The 12,014-nt window shown below is 38.9% G+C and overlaps 1 protein-coding gene across 1 annotated transcript in view; it reads right to left on the bottom strand.

The window, feature by feature from the left end:
- CTNNAL1 (catenin alpha like 1) overlaps positions 1-12,014 on the bottom strand; it is a 63,826-nt gene that overhangs the window by 43,918 nt on the left and 7,894 nt on the right. Inside the window, exon 2 of the mRNA XM_055302696.1 lies at positions 1,911-2,100. Within this exon, the coding sequence (XP_055158671.1) occupies positions 1,911-2,100 (190 nt within the window). The remainder of the gene's footprint in view (positions 1-1,910; positions 2,101-12,014) is intronic.

Raw genomic sequence — 12,014 nt, 5'->3', positions numbered from 1 at the left:
CTGAGGGGGACACTTGACGGGATGAGCACTGGGTGTTATTCTGTATGTTGGTAAATTGAACACCAATAAAAATTAATTTATTAATAATAATAATAATAATAATAATTTCCCTGACTTTATCCTCAACTCTAATTAACCCTCATTTGTTCATTTCTTCCATCCTACCAGGAAGATTTCTAACACAAAACTATGTTTCTTCTCTGGTTGAAAATTCCTCAATCTGTCATCTATAGAGTAATACCTTAAGTCACTCATGTAATATACAGGACCATGCGTGATCTCGTTGGCCCCTCCCTATGAACTTGGCCTTATCTCACTTAGGATGACTCTCCAAATACACCTGCTCCTCCGTTAGGGTTGCCCATCTCAGTAAACAGCACCACCATTTCCCTAGCTGTTTATACTTCAAACCTTGGAGTTATCCATGGCTTCTTTCTACCACATCCTACCTCCAAACTATCAGCAAATTCTATTAGCACTACCTTGATAATATAACCAAACGCAACCAGTTTTCACCCCCTTAAATGCCATGACCTGATCTAACTTGCCATCACTCATCACCTGAACTCCTGCAACAACCTAATTGGTCTCTGATTTCACCCTCATGCCTCCTAATATCTATTCTCCATATAGGAACCACCAGTGACCTTTTAAAAATATGAGATTATGTCACCACCCTGCACCAAACCCCCCATTAGGCCCCCTATCATACTTAGAACACACTCCAAACCTCCTATCTTTGCTCTTCTAGAAAGCCATACCTGTTCTCACTCTTCTCCTTGCCAGAAGTGCCATTCTTCCAGATACTCATTCATGTAGCCCTCATTGGGGCTACTCCAATGTTACATCCTTAGAGGAGCTTCCTAACCCCCTACCTCAATAGTTTTTAACTAGGGGCCATTTTGACCCCGTGAATATATTTGGCAACGTCTGGAAACATTTTTGGTGTCACAGTGGGGGAAGAGGGGAACCTAATGGTGTCTAATAGGTAGAAGTTAGGGATCCTCTTAAACACTTTATAATGCACAGGACAGCCCCCCTACCCCCCAGCAAAGAGTTATCAACAAGTAATTATCCAGCCCAAAATGTCAACAGCATCAAAGTTGAGAAACCTTGTTCTCAATATACCTCCATTGATCTACTAACACTTACTCTGCTTTGTTTTTTCATGAATAATTATCATATATCTGTTCATTTGTTTATGGTCTCCCTCATTAGAACGCAAGCTCTATGAGGGCAGACATTTGACTGATGTGTACAGTTATATCCCTATGGCCTAGAAGAAAGCCTGGCATAAAGCCAGCACTCAGTAAACCTTGATTGAAAGAATAAATGGATAAATTACACTTCAACAAAGCTGAACTATTCTTATCCATCAAAACACCCCAGGTTCTCTCAGGCTTTGGTGCCACCAGCTATAGAGAACTGTGGGACATCACAAAATTTGAAGTTGCTATGATTTGTCTGCTATGAGCAAAGGAACATGCTAATTTTTTAAAGATTTTATTTTTAAGTAATTTCTATACCTAATGTGGGGCTCAAACTTACAACCCTGAACATGCTAATTTTTATTTCTATTTTCTACTTGGTAGCAGTTACGCTAATATGCTCCTCGAGGGCAGAGTCCATGCCTCACATTTGTCTATACCTCTGGCATGTCTATGGTTAATGGCAAAAATGGAAGACGCTACCCTACCCAATGAAAGAATTCAATATGTCAGATTTAGGATCTGAGCCAAGAGAAGTTCAATATTCCTGGAAGCTAATCCAGCCCTTTAATGTCCTAGGAATCTGTAATCATAAGGGCTAAAGCACAGTACAAATCTTTACTCAAAATAAGATGGTAATTTGTCATCATATCCAAAGCAATAAAACTGACATAAATAGGCTTTAATATCAATATCACATACCTGCTTGTTTAGCTTCAATACAGGCAATATTTATTTCTTCTTTCAAATCCCAGTTTTCATTGGCTATAGCTTCCCCTACTTTAACAAATCTTCCAACTGCCAAGTTGACGGCTTGTCCTACACGCTGAATTGCTTGCAGAGTTTTATCAGACTTTTTGGTATTATCTTTATGATTAATAAGCGTGGTGATCTAAAAATAAAAGATGAAAGCAACTTGATTAAATTTTATCTCAGAATCTTTTTAAGCTATATCACAAAAGCCAAGAAAATTAAACCAACCATACTGGATTAGGCCCAGCATATAGCAAGTCTCTGGCCTAACAGACTAAATTGACAGCTTTACTGCTTCAGCCCAGAGACAACCAGTAAAGCATCCATCCTGCATCCCTCCTCAGGACAATGTTTCCATTAATAATAATTCCAAGTTTACCTGATGACAGTTATCTCGTACTATAGTTCCAGAAGCCCTCCAGATATTTCAACAAATTTAAAGACAGGAGAAAAGCGGGAAAGGAGGGATCATTACATTCCAAAAAAACCCACAGAAAAATCAAAGCACTTCTTAGTTATTACTGCATAATAGAGATCTGGTTTCCTCTAATATGGCTTGAGCTGCTATGAGAGCAGAGACAGCACCTTGTTCCCCTTGTATTCCACTCCACTGCCTAGCACAGTGTATAGGCTGTACAAAATGATATGCGTGCCGTACATGCTTACTGAATTAGCCAGACATTTTAGAATGTCCACTGTAACTCTGTTTTATACTTCTCTACATGTTGTTGTAGATCCAAAGTAAATTAAATACCAAGAGTTTTAATACTTGATTCGAGGCACTGAAATAAAATATAAAATGTGACAAGTTAAGCTTGTTGAAACAAATATAAATCTTCAAAATGTCCTAGAGATCTAGTACATGAACCATAATGACACATAAAAATATTTAAAGAATGTTACATGAAAAACATAGATCCTAAATAGTACATGTCCACTGAATATAACTGTGAAATGATTTATATAAGTGCACTAACAAACACTAGAATGGAGAACTATGAAAAGAGGAAGGGAATGGTTCTTTGAGCAACTACCATGTGTCAAGCATTTTATATGTTACTGTATTAATAATTTAGAATCAGGAAGGCCTAGGTTTGAACCTTGGCTCTGCCATTACTAGCTAAATAACCTAGGGAAATTCACTTAATCTCTCCAAATTTCCTCACCTATAATATTATTTTTTAAATTTTGAATATTTCTTAGATGCTAAGTCCTGAAGGTATATCAGTGAACAAGACTAACACAATTCTGTCCCTATTCAGTTTACAGTCTATCAGGATAAAATGATTCAATCATATAAAATATATTTGTTACACACCTATTATATGCAAAATAAAATTTCAGGCAACGATGAAAAAATAATGTACAACAAAAAAAGACCCAAACTCTCATTCGGGTTGGAGGGAGGAAAGGCACGATAATTAAAGAAGTAACCAGAAAAAATTAATGTAAATGCTATGTAAAATATCAAATAGAATAATGTGATAGAAAGTATTTGTGTAGCTACCTCCGATTAGTTGATCTTCCTTCTATGAGAAATGCTATTTAAGCTAAGATGTAAATGATATAAGGTAGGCAAGCCGGCAAATACCAGGAGACAAAACATTCTAGGGAGAAGGTATAATTGGAGAAAGAGAGAGAGAGAGAAAGGGAGAGATGGGGAGAAGGATAGGGAGAGAAAGAGGGAGGAGGGAGAAAGAACGGGAGCCTGCCCTGTACAAGGAATGAGGTAAGGTCAGATGCAGTAAAAGAGCAGGGGCAAGGAGACAAATATAAAAGCAATATCCAGCAGGTGGCCAGGGATCAGCCATGAAAGGCTGTGAATTGGAATGAAAAGTTGGTATTTTATTCTAAGTGTGACAGGAAGCCACTGAAAGGTATCTAAGCAGGAAAGTGGTGTAATCTCTGTAGTGATTTTTTTAAAGATATTTGTTTGTTTGTTTGTTTGTTTATGAGAAAAACTGAGAGAGAGCCAGGGGAGGAGCAGAGGGAGAGGCCAGGCAGACAGAACACAGAGCCCATCGCGGGGCTCGATCTCACAACCCTGACATCACGACCTGCACCAAAATCCAGAGTCCGACGCTTAACTGACTGAGCAACCTAGGTGCGCCCTATAGTTATTTTTAAATGCGTCCACAAGTTCCTTGAGACTTCCTCAAAGAGGTAGAACCTCATCTTTCTCCCCTTAAGTATGAACTGAACTTAGTGACCCACTTCTAATGAACAAAGTGGAAGCAATGGCATACTTCTGAGAACAGGTCATAGAAAACATTGTAACTTCCATCTTCCCTTCCTCCTCAATCTCAGATCATCACTGTGGGAGAAAACCAGCTATCATATATTGGAGGGCACTCCAGCAACTCTATGAAGAGACTCGCAGGAGAAGAAACTGAGGCCTCTGGCCAAAAGATAGTGAAGACCTGAAGCCTCCTGCCAACAGCAAGAAGAGTGAACATGGAAACAAATTCTCCAGCCTCAGTCAAGCCTTCTGATTACTATGGGCCAAGCCAACGTCTTGATTTCAATCTCACAAAAGACCTTAATTCAGAGCTAGCAGGTAAGCCACGCCAGAACTCCTGACCCACGGAAACTATGGAATGATATATGTTATTGTTTTAAAGCATTAAATTTAGGGTAATTTTTTATGTATCAGTAGAGAACTAAAGCATGTTTTGGTACCTGGAACTGGAACAATGCTGTAATGAAACCTAAAATATGGGAATGGCTTTGACATGAGGCCCTGGATGCTTAATGACTTTGAGGAGTTAGTTAATGCTGGAGAGTGCTGAATAAATTTCGTAGAAGCATGGTGACCACTGAGGAAGCTATGTGTGAAGGCTGAAAGGAAAGTGAGAAAAATCTTATTGGAGGGATGCCTGGGTGGCTCAGCAGTTAAGTGCCTGCCTTTGGCTCAGGATGTGATCCTGGAATCCCGGGATCGAGTCCTGCATCAGGCTCCCTGTGTGGTGCCTGGCTCTCTCTCTGTCTCTCATGCATAATGCCCACTTGGTTTCTTATTTAAAATGTAAAATAGAAGAGGAGAGAGAAAAGCTAAATGAAGGACTGTTAAATAAAAAAGAAGTCAAGCCTTGCTGGATTTGAAAATTCCTTGTTTCTCCAGAAGGCAAATGATGTTAAAATTAAGAATGGCTTCCAAGCAAAAACAAAATCTAGGGGACTTTCAGGAAAGCAAGGTCTAAAGATGAAGTCTTTGGCTCAGGGTGTGATCCCTGGGTCCTAGGATCAAGTCCCCCATTGGGCTCCGCACAGAGAGCCTGCTTCTCCCTCTGCCTACGTCTCTGCCTCTCTCTGTGACTCTCTCATGAATAAATAAATTAAATATTAGAAATAAGAAAGAAAGAAAGAAAGAAAGAAAGAAAGAAAGAAAGAAAGAAAGAAAGAGAAGGAAAGAAAGAAAGAAAGAAAGAAAGAAAGAAAGAAAGAAAGAAAGAAAAGAAAGAAAGAAAAAGAAAGAAAGAAAGAAAGAAAGAAAGAAAGAAAGAAAGAGTTAAAAGTGTGGCTATAAAAATATTATGTTAATGACTTTTAAGATGCTGAGGAATGTTCCCTCTATCCCTACACTCTGAAGAGTTTTGATCAGGAATGGAGGCTGTATTTTGTCAAATGCCTTCTCTGCATCTATTGAGAGGATCGTATGGTTCTTGGTTTTTCTCTTGCTGATACGATGAATCACATTGATTGTTTTACGAGTGTCAAACCAGCCTTGTGTCCCAAGGATAAATCCTACTTGGTCATGGTGAATAATCTTCTTAATGTACCTTGGATCCTATTGGCTAGTATCTTGTTGAGAATTTTTGCATCCATGTTCATCAGAGATTTTGGTCTATAATTCTCCTTTTTGGTGGGGTCTTTGTCTGGTTTTGGAATTAAGGTGATGCTGGCCTCATAGAACAAGTTTGGAAGTATTCCATCTCTTTCTATCTTTCCGAACAGCTTTAGTAGAATAGGTATGGTTTCTTTTTTAAACGTTTGATAGAATTCCCCAGGGAAGCCATCTGGCCCTGGACTTTTGTGTCTTGGGAGGTTTTTGATGACTGCTTCAATTTCCTCCCTGGTTATTGGCCTGTTCAGGTTTTCTATTTCTTCCAGTTCCAGTTTGTGGTTTTCCAGGAATGCGTCCATTTCTTCTAGATTGCCTAATTTATTGGCGTATAGCTGTTCATAATATGTTTTTAAAATCGTTTGTATTTCCTTGGTGTTGGTAGTGATGATCTCTCCTTTCTCATTCATGATTTTATTAATTTGAGTCTTCTCTCTCTTCTTTTTAATAAGATCTCAGGAAGACTCAAGCTGGTGTTCCAGAGATCCATTCACTTAAACAACAGGCCTCCTGAGAAGTTTCAAAGGTATTGTCCTCAGGAGCCCCAGCAGAAGCTCAAGTTAGAGCAGGGCTTATCATAAAGAGACTTGTGGGGAAAGTCTGTCTAATTGAGTGAGCCCAATAAGGTTCACAGGGGACCTACACAACTTTAAAGATAATTGCGTCCAGAGAAATGCTACCAGCTTGGATTGAAGGAGATAGATCAAAATGAAGAGAGGCTTTTGTATCTCCAAGCTTCCATAGGCAGGGAGCAGGCTGAGAAACTATGCAGCTGCAAACATGGGCTGCCTCTCATGATTGAGGATGGCTCAAGAGGGCAGTGCTAGAAGCCATGAAGAATAATCATTCCCAGGCCTCAGGTCTTAATCAAAGTACTGCTAAACTGTGTTTGGGTGGGTTTGAGATGTTTCCCATTTTCAAACAGAAGTATATGGCAGTTATCCTATACCTATTTTCCTGTTTGTTTCATTTTGTTTTATTTTTGGGGGGTTGCTTATTGTTGTTTTAACAAAAATGTCCATGATGGCTATCCTCCACCTGTCCTACCATTATAAGTTGTGTGTATGGGAACAGATAATCTGTCGCTCTAATTCACACATCTTCAGATCAAATGGAACTATACTCAAGGAGCTACACTTAAGGAGACACATACAAGAAGCCCCATCTGAATCAGAATTAAATGCTCAAATCTTGGATTTCCAGCTGATGCCATAGAGGGATGAGACTTTCAGGAGGACTGGGGTGGGAGTTGTTTGCAAATGGGAAGAAAGTAAACAATTTGTGGTCAGAAGATGAAGTGTGGTGATTTTAAAATATGTCCACAGATTTTTTGCTTGTCCTCCCTTCAAGAGGTGGAAACTCATTCCCCTGTTCTTGAGTGTGGGCTGAACTTAGTGAATCACTTTTAACTATTAAAAAAAAAAAAAAAAGCAGAGGTGATAGCATGCTGTTTTTGAGGGCAGGTCATAAAGATACTCTGGTTTTAATCTTTCTCTCTCTCTGAAATTATTCACTCTAGGGGAAGCCAGTTGCCATATCATGAAGATACTTGACCAGTCTGATGCAGTCTGACATGACAGAGAACAGAGTGAGGCCCCTGATCAACAGCTAGCAAGAATCTGAGGCCTCTGCCAATAGACCCATGAATTGTCTAAAACCAGGCAGGTAAGCCACTCACAAATTCTTGAAACACAGAACCTAAAGTAATAAATGTTTGTTGTTTTTAAACCATTAAGTTTCAGGTAATTTATTTTGTGGCAGTAAATAACTAATATAATCTCAAATGTATGTTTTTTATTTTTTTTTAAATTTATTTATTTATGATAGTCACAGAGAGAGAGAGAGAGAGAGGCAGAGAGAGAAGCAGGCTCCATGCACCGGAAGCCCGATATGGGATTCGATCCCGGGTCTCCAGGATCGCGCCCTGGGCCAAAGGCAGGCGCCAAACCGCTGCGCCACCCAGGGATCCCTCAAATGTATGTTTTTTAAAAAGAACACTCTCTTCTCGAGGAAGAGAGGATTGAAAAAGTGGCAAAAGTAGAAGGAAGGAGACCAGTTAAGAAACCGCTGCAATAATTCAGGTAAAAGATGATGCCAGCTTGGGGCACGTGGATGGTTCAGTGGGTTAAGCATCCGACTTGGTTTCGGCTCAGGTCATAATCTTAGGGACATGAGATTGGGCCCTGCATTGGACTCCAATGCTCAGTGTGCAGTTGGCTTAAGAGTTTCTCCCCACTGCTCACACTCTCATGCTCTCTTTCTCTCTCAAATCAGTAAATCAATAAATCAATAATATCTTTTTAAAAAAATTCCAGCTTGAAATAAGGTAGCAATGGTCAAGATGAAAGAAAATGGATAAACTGAATTGCTTGATGGATTAGATTGGTGTTGTCAAAGACGATCCCTAAATGTGTGGTAGAAGAAACAGGGTGCACTGGCATAACACTAACATCTCTGTGGCAGGCCCAAAAAAATGTTTTTGCACTAATAATCTAATTTAATCCTCACAATAATCCTAGCATGTAGGCACTACTTTATCCTCCTTTTACAAAGAAGGCAACTGACATTAAAAGATGCTCATTTAGGGATCCCTGGGTGGCGCAGCGATTTGGCGCCTGCCTTTGGCCCAGGGCGCGATCCTGGAGACCCGGGATCGAATCCCACGTCGGGCTCCCGGTGCATGGAGCCTGCTTCTCCCTCTGCCTATGTCTCTGCCTCTCTCTCTCTCTCTCTCTCTGTGACTATCATAAATAAATTAAAAAAAAATAATAAAAAAAAAAAATTAAAAAAAAAAAAAAAAAAAAGATGCTCATTTAAAGTCTCACAGCTATTGAAAGGTAAAGCCAAGACTCACAGTCAATTTGACTCACAGATCGTACTTTCCACTCCCAGCTTTACTGATATATAACTTACATATAACACTGTATAAGTTTAAGGTATACAACTTGATGATTTGATGTACATATGAATTGCAAATGATTCCACAATAAACTACAAATGACCACAATAGTTAGTTAACACCTCTATCACCTCACATAATTTTTTTACAATTTTTATACAAATATACATTGTATATTTATACCACTTCTTTTTCATCTATTAATAGAAGTACAGTGAGGTTGTTTTCATATCTTGGCTACTCTGAATAACACTGCAATGAAGATGGGAGTGCAAATAACTCTTCAAGATCCTGATTTCATTTCCTTAGGCTATAAACCCAAAAGTGGGATTGTTGAGTCATATGATAGCTTTATTTTTAATTTTTTTGTGGAATCTTTATGTGGTTTTCCATGTGGCTGAACCAAGTTACATTCCCATCAATAGTGCACAAGGTTTCCCTTTTCTCCACAACCTCAGCAACATTTGTTTTCTTGTCTTTTTCATAATAGCCAATTCTAAGACATGTGAGGTGATATCTCATTGTGGTTTTGATCTAGAATTTCCTTGATGATTAGTGATGTTAAGCATATTTTCATAAACCTATTGACTATGTGTGTCTTCTTTTCAAAAATGACTGTTTAGGGTGCCTGGGTGGCTCAGATGGTTAAGCATCTGACTCCTGGTTTTCGCTCAGGTGGTGATATCAAGGTCAAGAGATTGAGCCCTGTGTTAGGCAGGGTGGAGTCTGCTTCAGACTCTTTCTTTCTATCCCTCTGCCCCTCCCACCTCTCTCAAATAAATAAATCTTTTAAAAAATGTTCAGTTCAAAAAAAAAATGTTCAGTTCCTCTACCCATTTTTAAATCAGATGTTGGTTTGTATTTTGTTTTGCTATGCAGTGGTATGAGCTCCCTATATATGTTATATTTTAAATGCTAATTTCTTATCAGACAGTTTGCAAATATTTTATTCCATTCTGTAGGCTGTCTTTTCACTTTGTTGGTTGTTTCTCTTGCTGTGCAGAAGCTTTTTAGTTTGACATAGTCCCACTTGCTTATATTTGTTTTTGTTACTTATATTCTTGGTGTCATATCCAAAAAAAACACTGCCAAGATGAATGCCAAGGAGATTTTTCCCTGTTTTCTTCTGGGAGTTTTACAGTTTCAAAGTCTTACATTTAAGTCATTGATCCATTTCCAGTTAATTTTGTGAGTGCTGTAAGATAGGAGCCCAGTTTCATTCTTTTGCATGCAATGATCCAATTTTCCTAGCACCACTTATTGAAGACACTCTCCTTTCCCCAGTGGTTATTCTTGGCTCCCTTGTCAAATATTAGTTTACCATATATGCATGGGTTTATTTCTGGCCTCTTGATTCTGTTCCATTGGACTATGTGTCTGTTTTTATGTCAGTACCATACTATTTAATTACTACAGCTTTGTAGTATAATTTGAAATTAGGAAGTATGTTGCCTCTAGCTTTGTTCTCCTTTCCCAAGATTGTTTTAGCTAGCTGGGGTCTTTTGTGCTTCCGTACAAACTTTAGGATTGTTTTTCGATTTCTGCAGGGGAAAAAATGCCTTTGGAATTATGATAGGGATGGCACTGAATCTACAGATGGCTTTAGGTGTTACAGACATTTTAATAATATTAATTCTTCAGATCCATGAACTTGGGCTATCTTTCCATTTCTTTGCATCTTCTTCAATTTCTTTCATCAAAGTCTTACAGTTTTCAGTGTACAGATTTTTTACCTCCTTAATTAAATATATATTTAAATATTTTACTGTTTTTGGTGCTATTGTAAATGGGACTGTTTAATTTCTCTTATAAATATTTTGTTGCAGGCACCTGGGTGGCTCAGTTGGTTAAGCATCTGCCTTCAGTTCAGGTCATGATCTCAGGGTCCTGGGGTTGAGCCCCACATTGGTTCTCTGCTCAGTGGGGTGTCTGTTTCTCCCTCTCCCTCTGGGCTCACCTGTGCCCTCTTTCTCTCTCACTCACTCTCTCTCAAATAAAATCTTTTATTTTTTTTAAATCTTTTTTTTTAATTTTTATTTATTTATGATAGTCACAGAGAGAGAGAGAGAGGCAGAGACACAGGCAGAGGGAGAAGCAGGCTCCATGCACTGGGAGCCGGACGTGGGATTTGATCCTGGGTCTCCAGGATCGCGCCCTGGGCCAAAGGCAGGCGCCAAACCGCTGCGCCACCCAGGGATCCCTCAAATAAAATCTTTTAAAAAATATTTTGTTGCGCAGCCCCTATGGCGCAGCGGTTGAGCGCTGCCTGCAGCCTGGGGTGTGATCCTGGAGGCCCGGGATCGAATCCCACGTCGGGCTCCCTGCATAAAGCCTGCTTCTCCCTCTGCCTGTGTCTCTGCCTCTCGCTCTTTCTGTGTGTCTCTATGAATAAATAAATAAAAATCTTAAAAAAAAATTTGTTGCTAGTGTATAGAAACACAATTGATTTCTGCATGTTGATTTTCTATCTGGCAACTTTACTGAATTCATTCATTCTGTGTGCGTGTGTGTGCGTATGTGTGTGTGTGTGTGTGTGTGTGTGTGTGTGTGTGTGGAGTCTTTAGGAATCTTTGATCCTTCCCCAGACCAGATAGACCTTAAGGAACTCTTAGTACCACCTGGAGAACAGAGGACTTAATCACCATTGACTAATCCAAACAATTAACTTGGAAGAAACTCTAGAGTAAAAGGAGTTTAAGTTGTATTTGTTATTAAAAGTTTTAAATTTTCATTTAAAGTTATATAGAAAGAATCAGCAATTAGGCTAAAATGCCAACCATTGTTCAGTTCTGAAACACGCATTTTGTTTCATTACAAGCATCCTCCCCAGTGCATAATTAGGTGTGGCTGTCTTCCTTTTACTGGAAACAGCCTAGAAAAAGTTTAATCCAAATACAGGTATTCGTTTGAAACTGACATATCCAGGAGCCAAGTCAATTTATAAAACGCCTTATTAAAAGGTCAATTTATATGCTTAAATTATTCTCAAACTTTTTAAAAGGGGAGGTTCAAAAAGCTATACATGTTGATTGCTTCTTAAAAAATGGGAAATATAGGAAAGCCTAAAGAAATAAAAATTACTCATCATCACACTACCTCAGGAACATTTTGCCATCATTTTTCTCAGTCTTGTTCTATACATACCTAAACACACAGTTTTACAAAATTGAGATCAAACTTCAATCTTCTTGTCATGTGAAAAATAAGACTAGGTAACATTTAACACTAAGCACTTAACACTCAGGCTCTATTCTGTGTGTTTTCCGCATACTGATTCATTAACTGCTTACATCTCTATGAGGCAGATACTATT

The sequence above is a fragment of the Nyctereutes procyonoides genome, unplaced genomic scaffold (genome assembly GCF_905146905.1).
Source record: "Nyctereutes procyonoides isolate TBG_1078 unplaced genomic scaffold, NYPRO_anot_genome, whole genome shotgun sequence".
NCBI lineage: Eukaryota > Metazoa > Chordata > Mammalia > Carnivora > Canidae > Nyctereutes > Nyctereutes procyonoides.
The sequence above is the reverse complement of the archived record's forward strand: the minus strand, read 5'-3'. Positions and strand labels throughout refer to the sequence as shown.